Genomic DNA, 23,706 nt, shown 5'->3' on the forward strand with positions numbered 1-23,706 from the left:
GCAGCTCAGCTGGAGGGCAGCATTTTTATGAAGTAGGTGAGGGCTTTTTCAGAGCTGCAACTGTAGGGGTGGGATGTCCTGGCCCTGTGGCCCAGCTGCTGTCCTGGGTGAACAGCTTGGCAGGAGCAAAGATTAGGTTGACAGTGTGGGACCTGTTGCAGGTAAGGCTGGGAAGGTGGATTCTGGTTACTGTCTAGATTCAGGCCTTGACTGACAGCTTGGAGTGGTCTGGAGAGCCCAGTCGGTTCTCTCAAATCTTTAACCAGGGCCTCAGCCTCTGTGGCACTCACTTTCCTCTGAACTCACGGCATTTGCTTTTTAAACATCTTATTTAGCATTTACCCATCTCTTTTTCAGTGACCTCTTACTGTATTTGGACCTGTTATAGCTTAATTTATAGGGGAAGTTTGTATTACCTCTCCAGAAAGAGGTAGCTTTTTATACATTAGGTAACTTGAATGTGGCAGTGTTGACATTTTAGGGTTCTTTGTTACAGGGGCTGTCCTGTGCATTGCAGGATGTTTAGCAGCATTTCTGGACTCTGCTCACCAGATGCCACTAGCACTTCCCCAGTCCTGACAACCAAAGTGTCTCCAGACATTGCCAAATGTCGGGCGTGGGGCGGGGGGCAGGGTGCAAAGTCATCCTCTTCCCCACTTGTTGAAAACCACTGTGTTAAAGGATTGACTGCTGGATTATTAATTTTGTAAAATGTAATAAAGTAGAATGTTTGGTTCCCTGGGATTGGAGACATTTGTCTCTGTTTCAGTGTCTGACATTCTCATACATTCTTAGTTCACTGCTTAGATCACGCTGTGCCCTTTCAGCCAGCGTTCAGGTGCATCCTCTGTGCTTTCACTGAAAGAGGCAGGGCCTGAGCATCTGGCAGCCTGGCTTCTGGTCCTCAGAGAAGGCATTTCTCTCAGCTTCTGTGCCTTGATCTTGCATGCTCTGGAAAGCTAGTATCTTGGAAGCTGGACAGTGAAGGTATAAGGGAGGGAACCAGAGGTTCAGGGTGTAACCGTAACTAGAGCTAACACTTACGGAGCAGTTGCTGCAGAATAGACACTGTGGTGAACAAAGACAGGCAGGACTGAAAGCACAGGGTAGAAAGGTGAGGGAACAGGACAGGCACCATCTAGGGTAACACCTTAGGTTTAGGCTAAGTGTTGGCAATGCCTCAAACCAAGCAAGGCAATACATACAGCAGGGGGAGCAGGGAATAGAAGGGTGGTGACGAGGTGAACTTTGAAGAGCTTGAGGAGATGTCTCATGGGTCTAGTCTGAGGAGAGCAGGTCTAGACTGGAGAGTTGAATTTGGGAATCATCAGCAATGGGTATGGAGTGTGATCTCCTAAAGAGAGTTCACTTTACTTTTCACTGTTTCGATTCAACTTTCTGTTGATTCCAGGAAGCCTAGAGCTTTAAACTGTCTCCTAAGAGTGCTAAACTCAATGTCATGTTCTAGATATTTGACGGGTGGAGTAGTGCCGTGATAGAGAGCTCAGCCTCTGGCAGCAGACTGCCAGGCCCACATCCAGCTCTGTGGATGACGACTACCTTACCCATGTGGTAAGAACCTGAAGAACTCACTTAACCTCTTTACGTGCCTCACCTAACTCGCAGGGTCATTGTGAGAATTAAATCAGATACCATGTGTAAAGTTACCTAATATCCAGTGCCTGGAAATTAGTACACATTCAGTTAATGTCAGCTGTTTTTGTTTTAGGGTTCCAGTGAGGCTTAAATGAGATTGTATATCTAAAGCTCCAAGTATAATACTTGACATGTTGTAGCACTTGGTGAGTGGTCTGTTTTGTCGGGGAGTACTTGTGTGAATGTGGCATATCTTCAGTAGCTTATTTATTTATTTTTAAAGCAGAACCTTATTTCTAGCACTTAACTACTGCCTCTGTGGATTGTAAGGGTGTCTGCTTATGCTGTGCAGAGATACCACTAAATAAATACTGAAGATGAACTAGTCATTCAACAAATATCTATTGAATGTTTGCAGTGTGCTTTGCACTCTTGATTATCTTGAATGAGCTCAGTGATCCTGGGGGTTGGTGGTAGGAGGGAAACACAGAGGAAACCGGCAGTTGTGATACAGTATGTTACGGTACGGCAAAGCTAATGTTAAGGTGGGGCTAAACAGGAGTTCAAGGCTGCAGTGAGCTATGATCTCTCCAGCCTGGGTGACAGAGTGAGACTCTGCCTCTAAAATAAAAAGATGGGGCTAAATACAGTGTTATGGTAGCACACAGAAGGACCCCTAGGTGCTTGTCAAAGTCGTCAAAATGGCTTCTCAGAATAAGTGACATCTAAGTTAGACATCCAAGGAGAGTGAGAGTATACCAAGAGAGCTTTCTAGACAGAGGGAACGGAACACGTAGACAGGTGGTAAGAGGGGAGATGGCACATGTGAGAAGTGGGTGGTGTAAGAAAGTTGGGAAGGGTAGTGGAGCACCATAGTGGATTTTAAGCAGGAGAGTGGCATGATCATGTTGGCTCTAGAATGGTCACACAGCAACCAGAGGGGAGCAGTCCAGGCATTTGGAAGATCACTCAGGAGGTGCCTCTGTAATTCAGGCAAGAGGTAAAGATGGTCTGAGCTTTCGTATGCCAGGGACAGTAGAAGGGAAAGGACTTGAGGGATATTAAGAAAGCAGGAAGGGTAAGAAGACTTAATGATTAATTGGATGTGAAGGAGAGTGAGGAGTAAAGGACAACTCTTAGGTTCCTGCATTGTTCAAGTAGGCAGATGGTGACACTTTTCACCTACACAGGGAAGGAACACTGGAAAGACTGGAGACTTGGCTTTGGACATTTGATTTGGGAACCCGTCCAGTAAGGCAGTTGCTGGGTTCTGGAGCACAGGAGAAAGATCTGGTCTAGCTAGAGAGATGGGTTTGGGAATCCTCCCAGGGAAAATATGTTGTTCGTGGAAACAGAGAGGGCACAGCACAGAACTCTGAGGAACCGCAGCACTTAAGGTCTGTCAGAGGAGGAGTGACTCCAAGGGGCAACTAAGAATGGTCAGAAGTAGGAGGAGAGCTAGGAGGACTAGCATCTTTTCATATTAGCAGCCTATAGAGTTGCTTCACTTTTTAATGTGGTAATAGATAAAGGGAACCAAAAAAGTAGAGTTCTAAGGAGGGAAGAACAGAGGACTGAATCTTTCAGGCATTTTCTCTTGCCTGGGTAGATATTTTAAGTTTATGGATGTTGAGAATAAAATTCTTCAAAGCATTTTTCTGGAGTGCATTTCTAAATATGGTTTGTGTCAGTCTGAACTGACTAAAAACATGGAAATGGTTGGGCTTTGAACTTCATAGACAATAACTTCACTAATCTGCCTAAAGAATTTCCTGTAGTGTCTCCACATTATCAAGGGTAAATATTTGAGTTTACATTTTTGTGGATTGGAAAGGATAGAACATTTTCTGTGTTTTTTTTTCCTCTAAAGAGGGCCTTGTTTATGGAGTGATTCATCTTTATATTTTGTGTGACAGCTTTATTGAAACATAATTCACATACCATATAATTACCCTTGTTTGTTTGTTTGTTTGTTTTTTGAGACAGGGTCTTGCTCTGTCATCCAGGCTAGAGTGTAGTAGCCTAATCATAGCTCAGTGCAGCCTCCAACTCCTGGGCTCAAGCGATCCTCCTGGCTCAGCCTCCCGAGTAGCTAGGACTACAGGCACATGCCATCCCCCCGACCCCCAGCTATTTTGTATTTTTTGTGGAGATGGGGTCTTGCCATGTTACACAGGCTCATCTCGAACGCCTGACCTCAAGCGATCTTCCCCCCTCGGCCTCCCAAAGTGCTGGCATTACAGGCGTGAGCCACTGTGCCTGGCCATATGTTTAATCTGTTTTCCGTAGTGGCTGTACCATTTTATATTCCTACCAGCAATATGCAGAGTTCCGGTTTCTCCACATCCTTGCCAACACTTACTTTCTGTTTTTTTTTTTTTCTTTAATGGTAGCCATCCTAATGGTTATGAAGTGGTATCTCATTGTGGTTTTGATTTGCATTTCCCTAATGATTAGTTTTGTTGAGCATCTCTTCATGTGCTTACTGGCCATCTGTATATATCTTGGGATAAAAAATCTATTTAAGTCCTTTCCCCATTCTAAAAATTGAATTATTTGTGACATTTTGGGCTGGATGATTAAAAATAAATTGGATTTTTTTGTTGAGTTGTGGGAGTTCTTTATATATTCTGGATATTAATCCTTGTCAGATACATAATTTAAAAGTATTTTCACCTTTTCTGTGCATTGCCTTTTTGCTCTGTTTGTCCTTTGATGTACAAAAGGTTTAATTTTGAAGAAGCACAATTTATTTGTTTTTTTCTTTTGTTGCCCGTGCTGCTGTTGGTGTTATATCCAAGAAATAATTGCCAGTTTGAACTCATTAATTTTTATGTATTTAATGATTTTTACTCCCAAATGGTTATTCTTTTTGATACTTAAATTGTCCCATTATTGGCCTTTAATAGAGCTTATTCTTCAGGTTGACTGTGGGTCGTTTTGACATGAGTTCTGTGTTTTCTGGCCCAACAAGAAGTCTGGGACTTATCTTTTCGGTTTCTGACCCCAGATCTAGAAACAGCCATTTCCTTAAAGAGCTCCGATTCTTTTTGCTAGGAAGTGTTATTAGGGTCATTCTTTGCAACTGGGATGTAAATTCTTCTAGGTTTTTTCTTCAGTAGAGTTAGGGAATACATACTTTTTAGAAAGAAAAGGGTAAACTGTGATTTCAGACTGATATTTCCAATTCAAATAAAGGATTAAAAAAATTTTATATGTTTGATTTTATATTTGTCTCTTCTCATATGCTGACAATAACTCCAGAGAGGTACAGTCAAAACAGGGTTTTAAACTTGGAGTAATTCTTCTCTGTGTGGTTATGCCACTAATTTGATAAATAATTTAGGTTCATCTGGGTTTTTTTTTAATTTTTAGGGATATTTTTCTTTTTTATTTATATTTGTTTTTTAATTATATAAAATATTTACATGGTTTAAAGATAAAACTATAAAGCCCGATAGAATGAAAGAAGTCTGGCTTTCCTTCTTGCTGGTGTTCTTGTCTATACCTAATAGGTAAACATTTTTATTGGTTTTTGGTTTATTCTTCCATTGCTTGTTTTAAAAAATAAAAGTGTGTGTGTGTTTTTATCCCCTATACCTTACTCCATTCCTATTTTATGTCTTCCTTTGTGTTTCATCTTGGCAATCACATTTCTTACTTCCAAGAATTTTCTTGATTTCGGTTTCCTGTATGATTTACTTGATTTTGTTTTAGGGATGCACTATCTTTGCCAGGTGTGGTTGTGCACACCTGTAATCCCAGCTACTTGGGAGGCTGAGGCAGAAGGATCTCTTGAGCCCAGGAGTTTGAGGTTGGAGTAAGCTATGATGATGCCACTGCACTCTAGCCCGGGAGACAGAGCAAGACCCTGTTTCAAAAAAAAAACAACAAAAACTAGAATATAAAGGATGCACTGTCTTTTCAAATCCCTCTGAGGCTACCAGTCTGAATTCTTTTCAGGTGTTTTTCTGGGACCTAAAATATATGTTTCTTCTTTGGTTTGGTCAGCTTTTCATCTTAGTTGTCATTTTTTGTACTCTTGGTTTTCCTTCACTATCTGGTATCTTTATCAATGTAGGAACTGGGTTTTTTATGTTGGTAATTGGCAGGAGGTTCCTCTGTTGTTCCAGCAGTCCTCTTGCTGGGAATTGGCTGAGTGAGTGATTGAGAGTGGAAAGTACAGAAGAGATCAGGTTGATTAGTCTGTTTCCCACTCCTGATTTTTGTACCTGCTGACACAAAGCTGGGCATTTCTGCAGCGCCTGTAGGAAAAAGGGCTCTGCCTCTCTGCCCTCCTTTGGCCCTGCATGTCCTAGGAAGTGGCCAGCTTTGCTCTGGTCTATCTTGTAATACAATTTCCTCTGCTTTCTCTCCGTCGTCTAGAAAATGGCCAGCATTCAAATAAACTGTGGCCCTCAGACCTTCTCATTACTGTTATGCTGTGATTCCTTCATGAATGAATGTCTGTTATGTCACTGGGATTTGGGGAGGATGGGGAGGTAAGTGCATATGGCTATATTTAGCCTGTCATCTTGAAAGGAAACTCCTTTATGCCACACCATTGCTGACATAAGGACTGCTTGCCACTCCCTTTCCTCTGTTGGCTTAATGACTGAGTAGATTTACAATTGTTGTCTGTTTTCACAAATCATAGCTATCAATCTTTTGTCAAATAGGAAAATTGTAATTAATTCAGGGATTAAATTTCTCCTTGTAGCTACTTAGTCCATTTTAAGTAGAAGTTAGCGTCACTGAAGCGTGTGATCCTTCCTGCCCTGGGATAGGTAGATTTCTGTTGGGTTCAGGGGTTGGGTAACTTTACAGGACCTTTCTTGTTTCTCTAACTTTTTTCCAGACAAACAGAAATAACAAGGCCTATTTACTTTTGCTTGTTTTGTGGGAATGATAATAAAAACATCATCAGGCATTTAGTGCTTAATAAATGCCAGATATTATTCTAAGTGCTTTCTACGTATGAACTCATTTAACTCAATAACAGTAATTACTGGGTTTTGTTTTGTTTTGTTTTTGTTTTCTTTTTTTTTTTTAAGTTTTCTTTCTATTTTCCTAACTGCTAGACTATATGGGAAGTAATTACTGTTATTATCCCTATTTTACAGACAATGAAACTGAGGCAGAGAGAGGTTAAGGAAGTTGCTCAAGGTCACATAGCTGGTAAGTGGCAGAGCCAGGATCTCACCGAGTTAGGCAGGCTCCCAGGACCACTCTTGTGTTCACTTTGGTGCTCTGCCTCTCTAGAGGGAAGTGCTTCAGGAGATTTTCCCAGGATGACTGACCACTTCTCATATCTTACCAATTATGGGTATAAGAAAACCCTCTTATACTGAATCTTGATCTGGTTTTAGACGTGTTCTTTACTGTTTGAAATAGAAATTGCTGATGACTCTGATTTGCAGAAATGAGTGTTTTAAATGATGTAATCACGTCTGAGTTCCATTTTAATTTATTGAGAGCCTTTTCAAATTATTGTGTTGAAAAGATGTGACTTAACCTACTAAAATGCTTTTTTTGCCATGTGTTTGAGAATTTTAAGTAGCATTAAAATTTTTGAATATGTTACTTTAAATTTTACAAGTCTTGGCTACACTAACTTCTGAGGTCTTTCACAATTCGTATTTATTTCCGTGCAGCATGAATAGTGGATTCATAAATGGTGAATGTTTTCCCAGTGAAAATTCTTTTAAAGAAAACATGGAAAAGAAATGTCCTTAAATGGACTGAACATATTTTGGCCTTTCAGGCAGATTAATATGGGGGGAAAGCATTTGAAAAGCATTCAGACAGCATTTGGAAGAACTTAATTTTTAAAAAATAAAAATAAAATCCAGGTGCTCATGTGCATGTGTATGTTCATGTTTGTATGCATTTTAAACATTTTGTTTCAGAAATATTCAATAATACATGCTATTAGAGCAAATGATATGATGAACCTCATGTACCCATCACTTGACTTCCAACAGTATATTAGCGGGGCGTTGTGGTGCACACCTTAGTCCCAGCTACTTGGGAGGCTGAGGCAGGCGGATCGCTTGAGCCCAGGTGTTTGAGGTTGCTGTGAGCTAGGCTGATGCTGTTGCACTCAAGCAACAGAGCAAGACGGTCTTAAACCAACAAACAAAAAATTGTAATGAAATCCTGAAAGGCTGTGCAAAATAGAATTGTCACAGTATTATACTAAATATACCCAAGGTTCACTACTTAAAGGAACTTCTGGGTATCTTTTAAGATGTTCAGGAACCCTCTGTTATTTGTTTCATAGATTGATATTTTTGTATTTTAGACTTAAGAAGAATATCCCATTATGTTGGGAATACGAGTATTTCAAGTGGTGTTAGATACATAGTTGATCCTCATTATTTTGTGGATTCTGTATTTACAAATTTGCCTACTTGGTAAACTTTATTTGTAACCCGATATCAGTACTCACAGAGCATTTGTAATCATTTTCAGAACATGTACAGAGTATGAAAAAGTTGAATCGCCCAACACACACATCCCCAGCTGAAGTCAAATAAGGCATGCCCTGCCTTCTTGTTTTACTTCTCAGACTGTAAACAGTGTCCTCTTAATGGTCTATTTAATGTCATATTTTTTTCCATTTTTCTGCTTTTTGTTGGCAATTTCATTATTTAAATTGGCCCCTAAACATAATGCTGAAGTGGTGTCTAGTGTTCCTGAGCTCAGAAGGCTATGATGTGCCATATGCAGAAAATATGTGTGTTAGATAAGCCTCATTTAGGTAAGAGTTATAGTGCTGTTAGCTGTGAGTTCAATATTAATGAATCAACAATATTAAATAAGGTATCTTTAAATGGAACACATGTAAAACAAGTTTATGTATTGATCGTTGTATGAAAATGTTATGACCAGAAGCTCATAGGAACCTAACTCATGTATGTCTTCTAGGAGCAGTGGTTCAGTGTTCCCTAATTCAGTGTTTGTGGCAACTTTATGTAATTTCTGTGAATAATGAGAATCAACTGTGTGTGATGAAGTGCTTCTCTCTTGCTGCTGTCAGGATTCTTATCTTTGGCTTTAGACAATTTGATTATAATATCTTAAGTTTGGATCTCTTTGAGTTTGTCCTACTTGGAATTCATTTAGCTTCTTGGATGTATAGATTCATGGTTTTCATCAAATTTAGGGCATTTTTAAGCCATTATTTCTTCAAATATTCTTTGTGTATTTCTCACATCTGCTGGGAATCCCACTGTATGTATGCTGGTGTGCTTGATGGTTTCTGCAGGTCTCTGAGGGGCTGTTCCTTTTTAGCCATTCTTTTTTCTTCTGTCTCTTAGACTGGATAATCTCAGTTGGCCTATCTTCAAGTTCACTGATTCCTACTCAAATCTACTGTTGAGCCACTTAGTGTATGTTTTTTATGTCAGTTATATTTTTCAATTCCAGAATTTCTATTTGGTTCTTTTAAAAAATAATTGCTATCTTTTATCAGTATTCTGTATTTGCTGAAACATTGTTCTTATACTTTCCTTGCATTCTTTAGACATGGTTTCTTTTAGTTCTTTGAACATATTTAAAATAGCCGATATAAAGTCTTTGTCTAGGCTGAGCACAGTTTGGGAGGCTGAGGCAGGAGGGTTGTTTCACGCCAGGAGTTTGAGCCCAGCCTGAGCAATGTAGCGAGACCCTAGCTCTACAAAAAATAAAAACAAATTAGCCAGCTTGGTGGTGCGGGCCTGAAGTCCCAGCTACTCAGGAGGCTGAGGCAGGAGGATCAGTTAGCTCAAAGGTTTGAAGTTGCAGTGAGCTATGATCATGCTGCTGCACTCTAGCCTGGGTGACAGAGCAAGACCTTGTCTCTCAAAAAATAAATAAGTAAGTAAAGTGAATTCAATAGGTTTTAGTATGTTAACAAAGTTGTATGACCGTGACTACTATCTTATTCCAGAACATTTTAATCACTCCCAAAAGAAACCCTGTATTCATTAGCAGCTGCTTCCCATTTTTTTCCTACCCCCAATTCCTGACAACCACTACTTTCTTACTTTATGGCTCTATGGGTTTGCCTTATGTGGACATTTCATATCAATGGAATCATACACTATATGATCTTTTTTCCCCTTTTTTAGAGATGGAGTCTGGCTATGTTGCCCAGGCTGGAGAGCAGTGGCTATTCATACGCACAATCATAGCACACTACAGCCCTGAACTCGTGGGTTCAATCAATCCTCCCGCCTCAGCTTCTAAGTAGCTGGGACTACAGGCACATGACACCCCATCTGGCTTAGTATGTGACTTTTTGTGTCTGGCTTCTTTCAAAAGTTTTCAAGGTTCATCTATGTTGAAACAGTTATAAGTACTTCAGTTTTTTTTTATGGCTCAGTAATATTTCATTGTTTGGCATACCACTTTTTGTTTATTCATTTATCAGTTGATAGACATTTAGGTTGTTTCTACTTTTTGGCTATTATAAATAATGTTGTTAGGAACATTTGTATGCAGGTTTTTATATGAACATGTGATTTTCAGTTTTCTTTAGTAAAATTTCTTGGTCGTATGGCACTTCTGTATTTAACATTTTGAGAACCGGACATACTGCTTTTCACAGTGGCTTGGTCATTTCACAAGGTTCCGATTTCTCCACATTCTTGCCGAGACTTCTTTTCTGCTTTGCTTTTTATTTGCTTTTGTTACAGCCATTCTACTGTGTGTGAAAGAGGTTATTGTTGTTTTGATTTGCGTTTTCCTAATGACGAATGCTGTTGAGCATCTTTTCATTTGCTTTTGGCCACTTGTGTATCTTGGGAGAAATGTCTATTCAGATCTTCTGCCCATCTTTTAATTGAGTTATTCATCTTGTTGAGTTTTAAGAGTTCATTATATATTTTAGATTCTAGACACTTAACAGGTATATGATTTTCAAATGTTTTTGTTGTTTCTTCACCTTCTTGATGGTGAGCTTTGATGCACAGATGTTTTAATTTTGATAAAGTCCAATTTATCTGTTTTTTTTCTTTATTTTTATTTTTTTGGAGACAAGGTCTTGCTCTGTCACTCGGGCTGGAGTGCGGTGGTGCCATCATAGCTCACCATAACCTCAAATTCCTCAGCTGAAGCAATCCTCCCACCTCAGCCTCTGGAGCAGCTAGGACTACAGGCGGGTGCCACCACACCCAGCTAATTCTTTAGTTTTTTTTTTTGTAGAGATGGGTCTTGCTATATTTCCCAGGCTGTTCTCAAACTCCTGGCCTCAAGTGATCCTCCTCCCTTGGCCTTCCAAAGTGCTGGGGTTACAGGCATTAGCCACCACACCTGGCCTATTGTTTTCTTTTGTTGCTTGTGTTTTAGGTATCGTGTCTAAGCAACCATTGTCTAATTCAAAATCACAAATATTTACATTTAAGTTTTCTTCTAAGAGTTTTACAATTTTAGCTCTTACATTTAGGTCTCTGATTTATTTTGATTTAATTTTTGTATATGATGTGAGGTAGGGGTCCAGATTCATTCTTTTGCATGTGGATATTTAGTTTTCCTAGCACCATATATTGAAAAAACTATTCTTTCCCTATTAAGTAGTTTTAGCACCTTTGTCTAAAATCAACTGACCACAGATGTATAGGCTTATTTCTAGCCTTCCAGTTCTATTCCACTGATTTATGTATATTTTCTTATGCCAGTATTTCACTACTTTGATTACTATAGCTTTATAGTAGATTTTGAAATCAGGAAGTGTTCTCCATTTTTTTTTCAATATTTGTTTTGGCTATCCTGGATCCCTTGCGTTTCCATATGAATTTTAGTTTTTAGTTTATTTTTATTTTTTAAAGAGACAGGGTCTCAGTATGTTACCCTGGCTGATCTCAAATTCCTGGGCTCAAATGATGCTCCTGCCTCAGCCTCCCAAATAGCTGAGATGACAAGTACATGCTACTGTACCCAGCTTCCATATGAATTTTAGGATCAGCTTGCCTATTTCTGTAAAATAGGTAGTTCAAATTTTGATAGAGATCATGTTGAATCTGTAAATGACTTTCAGGAAATAGTTTTTTTGATTTTTTAAATTTTTTTTAGAGACAGAGTCTTGCTGTGTTGCCTAGGCCAGAGTGCAGTGGTTATTCATAGGTGCAGTTGTAGTGCACTGTAGCCTTGAACTCCTGGCGTCAAGTGATCCTCCTGCCTCATCCTCCTGAGTAGCTGGGACTACAGGCACGTGTCACCACGCCCAGCTAATTTTTTATTTTTTGTAGAGATGAGGTCTTGCTTTGTTGCCCAGGCTGGTCTCAAGTTCCTGACCTCAAGCAATCCTCCCCATTTGGCCCTCCAAAGTGTTGGGATTACAGATGTGAGCTACTGCCCCCTGCCTGTCATGAATTTTAAAAAAGAACATTTGGGAACATATTTTTCACGAGTAGCCATTTGATACTTATTTTCAGAAAAGTGAGTCAAGATTCTCTTGAACATAGAGTCATAAATAGTGGCTGTTTGGTTGGATTTATGTGTATGTGTTTGTATCACAGTATTCTTATCTCTTTCTCTTACAACCTACCTAACTTCCTATGTTCCTTACACAGTCATAGAAATACAAAGGAGTTATGGTAGTTGGCTATAAGTGACAAAGTATGATTTCTACTTTTTTTTTATATCTACAAAAAAGGAAAATAAAAAGAAAGAAAACCTGGTTGTCAGTAACTAGACCAAACTATATACAGACATCATATAGGTTGAAGTTTAATATATACTAAATGAACTCCCAGTAGAAGTTGAACCATTACTATGTTTGGGAGAACAGATAGTTTCAAGCAAGCATTATCCCTGCTTTTAGTTCTGTGAGAAGAATCAGACTATTAACACTTGTTGTAGGCAACAGAAACTACAACCAGCAATGTCCAGATATTGCCATTTGAGCCTACTCAGATTCAAGGTTTCTGCAGAAGCTACTCAGGATATGAAAACTGGCATACCCTGCCAGGCTGTCCTTCCAAACGCCCAGAGAGGAAGCTGGTACCTGGGTGAGAATTAGAAGAATCTTCTCTGTACCTGCCGGTCACCCACCTCTTCAGGCTCTTTCTGTAGGCTGTACCTTAGTCCAGCCAGGTATCCTGAGCAGACCTGTGCTGTCCTGCTGTGGGACCTCTGCTGTGGTAGTCCTTTCACTTGGTGAGCCCCACCTGTCCCTTTTGCACTTGTCCAAACCTATCCTATGACCCAGGCCTACCGCAGAATAATTTTTTTTTTCATAACAACTGCCTGATTTCTCTTGCTCTTTGCTCATCTCTCCCTTTGCTGATCCCCCATAAAGTTTCAAGCCAGACTTATCAGCAGCCCTCACTGTAACGTGAGTCCTCATCCTGTCCTCTCACAGACGGCGACATCGTCAAGGGGGAAATAAGGGAGTGCTGAACACAGAGCCAGGCCACGTTCAGTGTGGAATCATACTTTTGTTGTGTTATTTTTATACTGTAGCTTCAGGAATTTTCTAACGGTCATTTCTTAGTTCAGCTCTGCTTCTATAAGGTTATCATGTGATTTCTTATTCATTTGTAGCCCACCTATGTGAATAATAGCATTGCAGAAATTAATGTTCCAGAATTACTCATTGTCTTATAGCCTTCCTAACTTTATTTTATTTTTCCCCTTACAGGAAATGACTTAGAGGCCTTACAAATACATCTGTGCATTCTTGCTTCAGACTTCACAATTGAGGGCCAACCCAGTCTGGAAGCACCTCTTATTAATGTTACAAGGAAACCGCTACCTCAGCAAACAAAAGGAAAGGAGGAGAAGACTTATAATAACAAATGCCATTTTTAAAAAAAGTTTGTTTTCAGAAAACGTTAGAGGAAATTTGGAAGTTTTTTGCATTGCAGAGACAAAGCTTTACAGGTAAATGGATTTGACAGGCAGGCTCTGTCAAAATTCTGCAGAGGTTTGATCTTCCTTCCTAAGGACTTTGTGTAAAGTAATTCTGTACTGCTTTTTAAATTGCTGTTGATCAGCTTGTGGGTTTTTGGGTTCTAACTTTTTGGTATGTTGAAGATACATGGTATTACATTATATTACATTTTTAAAGGTTAAGTTATTTTTCTGCCATTGTAAATACAAATATGGAAATATTCTTGCAAAGCAATTATAAGTAAACATTTTTCTCAGCAAGCATATCTTTTTATTAAGAGAGTGGAATGCTAAACAGTTCTTATGTAGCATTTTGGACACACTTTTATTTTTTGTCAGAAGTCCTGCCTACACTGAAAATATTAATTATATAAACCTGTTGTCCTCACATCTACATTGGATCACGTCACCTGCCTCATGGAAATGCCATTTTTAAAACTTAGATTTGCAGAACTCCACTATTTTTATACCTAGCTACCACTTTGGAAAAAAAAGAATCAGAACCCTGACCTACTCAGGGTCACTGGGACAGTCTCTCTCCCGCATGTATTGCTGCAGTGCCCAGGACAGTAAAATGGACTACAAGCGGCGCTTCTTGCTTGGCGGGTCCAAGCAGAAGGTGCAGCAGCACCAGCAGTACCCGATGCCCGAGCTGGGCCGAGCACTGAGTGCTCCCCTGGCATCCACAGCCACCACTGCCCCCCTGGGCAGTCTGACCGCTGCAGGCAGCTGCCACCACGCCGTGCCCCACTCCACTCCCATCGCCGACATCCAGCAGGGCATCTCTAAGTACCTGGATGCCCTCAACGTCTTCTGCCGTGCCAGTACTTTCCTCACAGATCTTTTCAGCACTGTGTTCAGGAACTCTCACTACGCAAAGGCAGCCATGCAGCTCAAAGATGTGCAGGAGCACGTCATGGAAGCAGCCAGTCGGCTGACCTCAGCCATAAAGCCTGAGATCGCCAAAATGCTGATGGAACTTAGTGCTGGGGCTGCAAACTTTACCGATCAGAAGGAATTCAGTCTGCAGGACATTGAGGTAGAGTATCTTCTGTGTCATACTTAGATAGGAAAATGTATTCCAGAGGTAAGTGAAGGTATTGTCTTAGTTTTTTCCAAATCATTGTAAATGATAGCCTTTGTCCTCTTTCTATTGGTACTCTCTCCTTGTAAAAAATTTGTGTGTGCCAGGTTCATTTCACATTAAGTAGGTTAAAAGATTATTAAACAAACGAGCCCATATTTTATGTTTTTGTCCTTTAGATTTTCAAATTGGATCCTGATTTCCAAATAACACATTGTTAAAAGTTCTTAGTGGGTATTGGGAATTCTAAATAAGATTAAGAGCTTTATTTGTGGATTTTCATTATGTGGGATTGGTTTGTGGAAAGTTCCACACGTTTATAGAATAAATTGTTTTTTCAGTTCTAAACTCATAGCTATTCACGTTCAGATGCATTTGAATCTTAGTCAACACATTTCTTGGAGTCCTTTATTTTTTTTCCCTTGCAGAACTCACAGTCTATCTCGAGGTCATTGATACTTAAAATGAAATATTCTTGTCTTTTAGGGCTCTAGATTAAAATGTAAGATTAGAATACAGGTTTCATTCAGAATAAAGATGACCTTTTTCTTTGACTTTGTTTAGGAAATGTTTTATTAAACTTTGATCTCTTGTATTAGTTCAATAGATTTAAAAAATTATTTTTAGTTGTTCAGAGAGTTAATTTGAGATTGATTTTTCCATGTGTCCATGTATGTCTAGATAAAATTCTTGGCTATGAAGTGCTAGGAGGAAGTATGTCCCTTTCCTTATCCTTGAGCTGAAATCTCCAGGCTTTTAAGTCAAATCTGATAATTGAGGTGGCTCAATGAGCTAACACTGATTTGGGTTTAAGGAAAAAAAAAAGACCTAGACTATTAAGTAATATGACTAATTTTTTGTGTGTTTAAAAGTGATTTTGTTCTTTATAGACCTGGAAAGGAGAAATAAAAAAATTATTAAAAGAAAAATACAAAATTTTTAAAATAAATAAATAAATAAAATGACAATAGAAAAAAAATATTGGGGGAAAAAAGTGATTTTGAAGAGATTTGTAAGAGGAACTTAAAATTATTTTTTAAGAGATAGCATCATTGGTATAAATCAGGGATTATCAAACTTTTTTTTGTAAAGGGCAGATAGGAAATTTTAGGCTTCATGGGCCACATGTGGTCTCTGACACTTTTTTTTTTTAACAACCCTTTAAAATTATAAAAGTAAAGTTAGGCGTGGTGGTGTGTACCTGTAGTCCCAGCTACTGGAGGAGTCGCTGAGGTAGGAGGATCACTTGAGCCCAGGAGTTCAAGGCCAGCCTAGGCAATTTAAGGAGACCCTGTCTCTTTAAAAAAAAAAAAAAAGCTGGGCCTGGTGGTTGATGCCTGTAATCCTAGCACTTTGGGAGGCCAAAAAAGCAGGAGAATTTATTGGGGCCAGGAGTTTGAGACCAGCCTCAGCAACATAGTAAGACCCTGCTTCAATTAAAAAAAAAAAAAAAAAGGTAAAAATCAATTTTACCTTGTGGACCTGTCTATTCCATGAACTGGATTTGGCCCATGGACTGTAGTTTGCTGCACCTGTTGGTATAAACATGTAGTAACCTTCTTGGGTCATTTTATATCCAGAGAATTATGATTTTGAAAGTGTTTATAGAGTGGCTTGTCATAGCTTAAAGTATTTTTAAAGTTATATAGGTAAAGCAGGCCTGTACTTCTCAAAAGAAATTCGTGCAATGAAACATAAAACAACTTTCCTCTCCCATGCCATTCCTTTCCCTTGACGTGACCCTTGTTAACTGGCTAGTGTAGGCCATTCCAGACTGCTGTCTGTACATGCACAGATACATATTTGTGCACACACGAAAGTACAGCATTGGCTTCTGTTTGTTTTACACAAAGAACCGCGTTGTTCAGCCACCAATGTGCCTGGTCAGTGCTTGACAGAGATGTGGCAAGAGAACAGTTAGGGACACTTTGCCCTCTTTTGGAAAGTGTTGAAGGATGTTAGACCCAGACTGTTACAACTATGCCATGATGACATAAGCACTTTTAGCTTTATTTAGGATTTCAGGCAAGAGTGGTTTGAAAAATAAGGTCAAAGGCTTTTATTTTAACCTGAACATTATTGAGCTCTTCTTCAGGCCATGCGTCCAGGTATTGGAGGAGACAGAGCTAGACCTGCTTGGCCCTTTCCTTTCCCACCCTGGCGGGCAAGTGCCCTTTGTGCCTCAGGTCAGGACAATTAGAGAAGATAACGAACCATGAGAAGGAGTAAGGTCTTGGTAAGCTACTGGGGTATGGCAGTACTTTGTTTCTTCTGATTTCCTGGGACCAGCATGGACCTGAGAAGAGGAAATACTTACTGTTGTATTGGAATTTTGACTTGGCTGCTGCTATTGAAATGCTGATTAGGATAGTTGGAGTACTACCGTGTTTTTTGTACATAATCTCCTAAACAAATTTTCCAAGACTAGTCTGCAAACTAAGTGCTCTCGGTGGGTTTTAGAATCTATCGTATCTATTCTAAGTTTCAAACAGCTGACTTACAAATGAATTTCAAAATGTGATTGCCAGTTGTCAGCCCACAGACTTAACATTTTACTTTTTCCCCAGATATGTGCTGCCGGAGGATTTAGCCATAGGCCAATAAGGGTTCTCTTCTCAGAATGTTCACCGGCTCAGATGAAATGGCTAGGCATTTGGATTTTTTTCCTATTGGTTTTTAGGGTTTTATAAGTAAGGCCCTGAGAGGTTCTTTGGGGAATGGAATCTGTGGCCTTACATTGCTAAACTTGACTGGCCAGGCAAGGCCTCCACTCAGGAGCTCAGCCCAGGACTGTGGGTGAAGAAAGCCCTGAATTTGGGAGGATTCAAATGCTTGACCATTGTATAGCTAGGACAAAGTATGAGTTCCCCTCCCACCCCTGAAGGCGACCAGTGCATGCCTCTGTTGATCCCCAGGTGATTCTGATTTACAGCCAGGTTTGGGATTTGCTTATTAATTGACAGATACTGATGCCCGGGAACTGTGGTTGCTAACTGTGTGCTCTGCCACTCTGCTCTGGGGCAGGCGTGAGTCCTGTCCAGTCACTCATCAGTGACTTTGCCCCTTAGCCTAGGTGCATCACTCTCACAGTCTCACTGTTAGGGTAATGAGTTGTAACTGTGGTGTTTCACTGGTTGACTAGTGGCTGCCATACTGTTTGGTATGTCAGCCCAGGAAGTAAATTATGGGGCACAGAGTCAGAAGATCTAGGTTTAGGAGGTGACTCTATTTACCGCTTATATGGCCTTGAGCAAATGTTTTAACATTTAACTGAGCCTCAATTTGCCCATCTATAAAATGGACTTCCCACCCACCTTCCAGAGTTCTTATGAAGATCAGAAGCGATTAGTGTGTGTGAAGCACTGTGCCTCAGGTAGTTGTCATCGTCATCACTATTATTGTTTCCATCATGGCTTGAAAGGTACTATTAGCCCTTCTCTGAAATGCAAAGGACAATAACATATGAAGCTGACATCAGAGAGAAATATGCAGCAAGTTATTCCTCTGACTGGAACACTTTTAGGTGGAAACAGTTGCCACTCCCAGAATATTTGTCCCTGCCCTTTCTTACCTGGTTCTTGAGGTAGGCACCTTCCTTTCCACTTCAATTTATCTTTTCTCTTGGGTGTTCTAAGGCAGTGGCAATATTATCTGCCTGATGATGGAACTTACAAGACCTTTTCGGCATAAAAGCCTAAGTGAACCTCTTCTGCCAATAATCAGTGTTTGCCTTGCACTGAGAATGGGACATGAAAAGCAGGTGCTCGGCCGGGCGCGGTGGCTCACGCCTGTAATCCTAGCGCTCTGGGAGGCCGAGGTGGGCGGATCGTTTGAGCTCAGGAGTTCGAAACCAGCCTGAGCAAGAGCGAGACCCTGTCTCTACTAAAAAAACAGAAAGAAATTAGCTGGACAACTAAAAATATATAGAAAAAATCAGCCGGGCATAGTGGCACATGCCTGTAGTCCCAGCTACTTGGGAGGCCGAGGCAGGAGGATCACTTGAGCCCAGGAGTCTGAGGTTGCTGTGAGCTAGGCTGATGTCACGGCACTCTAGCCAGGGTGACAGAGCAGGACTCTGCCTAAAAAAAAAAAAAAAACATGAAGAGAATAAAAGTGAATCAAAGGAGAAAATGGAAAGGGAGAGAAGACACCTTCTGAAGGCAGGACCCCAACAGCAGGTAGGAGTCAAGGAAAAAAGGACATGTTCCGAATTTTGGTGACTAATGATGGAATGGCAATATTGGTTTCTTTTAGGAGAATATGACTTAAAATTTCAGACTTACTAAAAAGGCTTGAGTGAATATAAGGGGAAAATTAGGTTTGGTGGGCAAATTAGAAGGAAACAGAAATAGAAGGGTTCGTGGAATATAATTGTAGATAGAACTGCCTTTCCTGGACTAATTCTTGTGGTTGCTGGTCAGCGTGTGAGATTTCACAGGGTTGGAAAATAGCCTGTTCTGGCAGCCTCCCTCATCTTTACAAATCAGGAATCTAAGCGTCTGTAAAGTGGCATTTTCCTAAAATCCTTCTGGGACCAGCACCCACAGGGGTTTGTGTCCTGTGTGTCTAGCACGTCTCTGCTGCCTCAGGCCAGTGCAGTCTGCAGAGAGGCTTGCTGGCAGAGTCCGTCCCTCCATGAGACCAGGCTTGCTGCCCCTTTCACTAATGGTGAGATGTCCAGAGCCAGGAAAGCAGAAATATCCTGATGTGGAGGAACCCCTGTGAGCCCTTGCTTGCTCTAGGGCCGTTCCTGAGTAGGCCCCAGCTACCTGGCCTGCTTCCCTCTTCGTGCAGCTGTGCCACCAGCCTCCTTGATGACATACACACGAGCTGGCTACAAGCGTGGCAAAGATGACAAGGACAATAAAAAGCGCTCCAGATTTGGTAGGCCAGACAGATAAATAAATAGACGGTGACACTAGGTGTGATGATGCTGCGATGCAGATGGAAAACAGCCTCCAGCCTGACTGTGGATTCTGTGCAGCTTTCAGCTGCTCCCCCCCCCCCCCCCCGACTCCCAGCTTGCTGTGACAGGGCCAGCCCGCATACCAGAACCTCCTACTAACCTGTAAGATACTGGAGTGGGGCAGGGCACAAGGCCTTGTAGGTCCTGGGAAGAGTGGGGAGACACTGGCAGTTGCCTCCCAATGGCCAATCTCCCATTCTTTCTTAGTAACAAACTCTGATTTTGTTTTTCAGGCATATTGTGCCTGGAATAAAGATTATACTTTCCATTCTCCCTTATAGCTAGCAGTAATCACTTGAATAAGATCTGGTCCGTGGGCCAGGTGCCATGGCTCACGCCTATAATCCTAGCACTCTGGGAGGCCGAGGCGGGAGGATCGCTCGAGGTCAGGAGTTCGAGACCAGCCTGAGCAACAGCGATACCCCTGTCTCTACTAAAAAATAGAAAGAAATTATCTGGACAACTAAAAATATATAGAAAAAATTAGCTGGGCATGGTGGCGCACACCTGTAGTCCCAGCTACTCGGGACGCTGAGGCAGGAGGATCACTTGAGCCCAGGAGTTTAAGGTTGCTATGAGCTAGGCTGACGCCATGGCAGTCTAGCTAGGGTGACAGAGCAGGACTCTGCCTCAAAAAAAAAAAAGATCTTGGTCCATGAAGATGTAACTAGAAGTACTGGATGAGACTACTGAGAAGTCTCCTTAAAGGGAAAGGGGTGCTCCCTTCTCCCCCGATTTTCTACTGTCTAGAATGCAGGCAGAATGGCTGCAGGTCATTTAGCCGTTTAGAACTATGAAGTAACTTAAGAATGGAAGCCTTGCTTGAGAATGCAGAACAGAAAGAGGGGCACTCGGTTCCTTGTCATGCCTTGGCATCTCCACTCCAGCTCTGCACTGCCTGTCCCTAGGTTTGTTTTATCTTAGAAAATAATAACTATCACTCTTATGTAAGCCACGGTATTTTTTGGTGTTTGGTTTTGTTTTATTATGCATAGGTAAACCTGATCCTAATTAAAATAGAAGCAGGAAGACCAGTTAAGAGGCCACTGTGGTAAACCAAGCAATAGATGATAGTAGTTTAGAATGGAATGGTAGCAGAAGAGGTGACTAGAAGCAGTTATATATTTTTTATTGTAAAATATGCATAACTTAAAATTCGCCATTTTAACCATTAAGTGTCCGGTGCAGTAGCATTAAGTACGCTCATGTTGTCGTGCATCCATCACAGTCATCCATCCCTAGAACTTTTTCATCTTCCCAAACTGAAACTCTGCACTTGTTAAACATTAACTCTCAGTTCCCTTCTCCTGCCAGCCCCTGGCAACCACCATTCTACCTCCTGTCTCTGCATTTGATTACTCCAGGAACTTCATACAAATGGAATCATAGAATATTAGCCCTTTTGTGATGATCTTATTTCACTTAGCATATTGTCTTTAAGGCCCATCCATATTGTACCATATATGAGAATTTCCATCTTTTTTGAGGCTGATTAATATTTCAGCAGTTGTGTTTTGAATGTAGGTGTATTTTGTGCTGTGGCGTGTGTGTGTGTGTGTGTGTGTGTGTGCGTGCGCGCGTGCACGCGTGTGTGTGTGTGTGTGTGTGTGTGTGAGAGAGAGAGAGAGAGGAGTTAAAGATGACTCCAGGGTTTATGACATGAGCACCTGGCTCACCCACTGGTAGTGCTGTTTACTGTGATGCGGAGCAGTGGGGGAAAAGTAAGCTAGGATAACAGGCCTGTGACGCCTGTTAGACATCCAAGGGGTGATTTTGAGTAGATAGTTGGGTGTACAAGTATGGAGTTCAGGGTTGACGTCCAGAGCTTGGAGACCGTCAATCCATGGATGGTATTTAAAGCAAGCCAACTGGACAGGGTCCTCAAGGAAGTAAGTGTGTTGGAGAACGAGTGAACCCCGGGCGCTCCAGCTTTTAGAGGTCAGACGATAGATAGGAAGTGGTCAAGGAGTCTGAAATGGGGGCAGCTGGCGAGCTAGGAAGAAAACGAAGCAAGTGCAGTGTCCTGGGCACCAAGAAAAGCAGGTGTTTCAAGGAAGAGGGATTCCAGAAGAGATTTTGGAAGAAAAAGAAAAAAAATGTTTAAAATAAAAATAAATATAAAAAGGAGGATGGAGATGCTGCTGAGAGGAGGTGAGGCCTCGCCACCTCATTGCAAGACTTGCCACAGTTACCACTGGTTGGAACGCCGTGTGGATAAAACTGGCTGGGAGTGTCCCTGTCATGTGGGAATGGTGATCCCTGTCTCAAGGAGGCATCTGGTACAATGTATCATAATGAGGATAATAATGTTCATGGGGACCAATTTCTACTTGTGAATTCCCTGTTTATCTTTGTAATCAGTTTGTCAGTTAAGGTATTTTAGTATTCTTGGTAGAAGTGACAATTTTTAACAAAATATACACTCACATCAATAGAATTTCCTGAATTCTAATGGGCTTCTAGACCATATGGAGTTTCTGCCTTATGTAAAGCTATAATATAAATCTGTTTGTTTATGGAGAAAACTTGTATTTTGAATGGGAAAAATAACTCAGGAACAGAGATCTTTGTCTGCTATAATTTATAGTGGTCTGTTGGTTGGACTTAGTTACCTTGAGTGGCCTTTCATTTTTTCCCTGGATAATATTTTATAATTCTTATTAGTTAAGATTTATAGCAATGTAGTTGAAATATAAAACTTCTTATGTGTGTTGACATGACAATAAATTTTTTTTTTTTTTTTTTTGAGACAGAGTGTCGCTTTGTTGCCCAGGCTAGAGTGAGTGCCGTGGCGTCAGCCTAGCTCACAGCAACCTCAAACGCCTGGGCTTAAGCAATCCTACTGCCTCAGCCTCCCGAGTAGCTGGGACTACAGGCATGCGCCACCATGCCCGGCTAATTTTTTTTTTTCTATATATATTTTAGTTGGCCAGATAATTTCTTTCTATTTTTAGTAGAGACGAGGTCTCGCTCATTGCTCAGGCTGGTCTCGAACTCCTGACCTTGAGCGATCCACCCGCCTCGGCCTCCCAGAGACAATAAATTTTTGATATATTTTATTTTGGAAAGCAAACTATAAAACAACATAATATCTAGTTTTTGTAAAAAAAAAACATGTATAGGTAGAATCTGAACTGTATAGGAAATATAAAATCAATGGTTATATCTATTTAGGAATATTTAGTACTGTTTATTTGTTTATTTAGCTGATCTCCTGCCCCAATTTATTGACAATGAATATTTATTACTGATATAAAAGTTTTGTGCGCCACAATGCTTAGTCCATAAATTAGGAGCTGAGAATGTAATCTTACCTGAATTATTAGCATTTGGTGTTGCCTCTGCCCCCTTGAGCATGTGCTAGCTTTCTTTCCCTTGTTTTTTCTCTTATACCTAGCATGACAGCTTGCCTATATTCTAGGTTAATGCTGATTGCAAAAAGGTTTGGTTATTATTTTTCTAGTTTTTTACTTGTTCATTTCAGTGAGCCTGTTTTTTACATTTTTGTGCTGTAGTATAATCTTCATAAGTACTTTCCATAGTCCAGGCAAGGTCTGTCTACTGCATTCTCTATTTCTCTGGAGACACATTTAGGTCTTTGTATGACATTCTGGTCTGTTGGTTAGGTCGTTATGTAATGACTCTGGAATTATCATAAGAACAAAAGACGCCTCATTAAGAATAAGGTTGAGGACACTTGGAACCACATGTAATGTTTAAGGTATAAGTAAGTATTGAAGAGAAAACTGATTGAATGGCTTTGGAATTTCTAATACAAGCAGACAATCTGTATCGACATCGTTTCACTCTAGACTTATTTATTTATTTATTTATTTTATTTCGGCATATAACAGGGGTACAGATGTTTAGGTTACATATGTTGCCTTTGCCCCACCCAGTCAGAGCCTCAGGTGTGTCACTCACTCTAGACTTTTAAACTGATCAGAAATAAATATATGTATGACCGTTTTACTTGTTCTTCATTCTGCAGGGATACGAAAAAGATGAACTGTTGAGTGTAGTTGAGCAGAACAGTGAACTTAGTGAGAAATTATTTGCATTGATATGAAAATCACAAGGTGAAAAAAATTTAAAAAAATAAAAGAAAGCCGGGCATAGTGGTTTACACCTGTAATCCCAGCTACTCAGCAGGCTGAGGCAGGAGGATCACTTGAGCCCAGGA

General features: G+C 40.6%; 1 protein-coding gene across 1 annotated transcript in view; it reads left to right on the forward strand.

Annotated features, from left to right (window-relative positions):
* GARRE1 (granule associated Rac and RHOG effector 1) overlaps positions 1 to 23,706 on the forward strand; it is a 64,065-nt gene that overhangs the window by 11,050 nt on the left and 29,309 nt on the right. Inside the window, exons 3-5 of the mRNA XM_069457275.1 lie at positions 6,720 to 6,774; positions 13,223 to 13,464; positions 13,813 to 14,512. Coding sequence (XP_069313376.1) covers positions 14,018 to 14,512 — 495 coding nt within the window. The 5' untranslated portion in view covers positions 6,720 to 6,774; positions 13,223 to 13,464; positions 13,813 to 14,017. The remainder of the gene's footprint in view (positions 1 to 6,719; positions 6,775 to 13,222; positions 13,465 to 13,812; positions 14,513 to 23,706) is intronic.

Source organism: Eulemur rufifrons, chromosome 24 (genome assembly GCF_041146395.1).
Source record: "Eulemur rufifrons isolate Redbay chromosome 24, OSU_ERuf_1, whole genome shotgun sequence".
NCBI classification, from domain to species: Eukaryota; Metazoa; Chordata; class Mammalia; order Primates; family Lemuridae; genus Eulemur; species Eulemur rufifrons.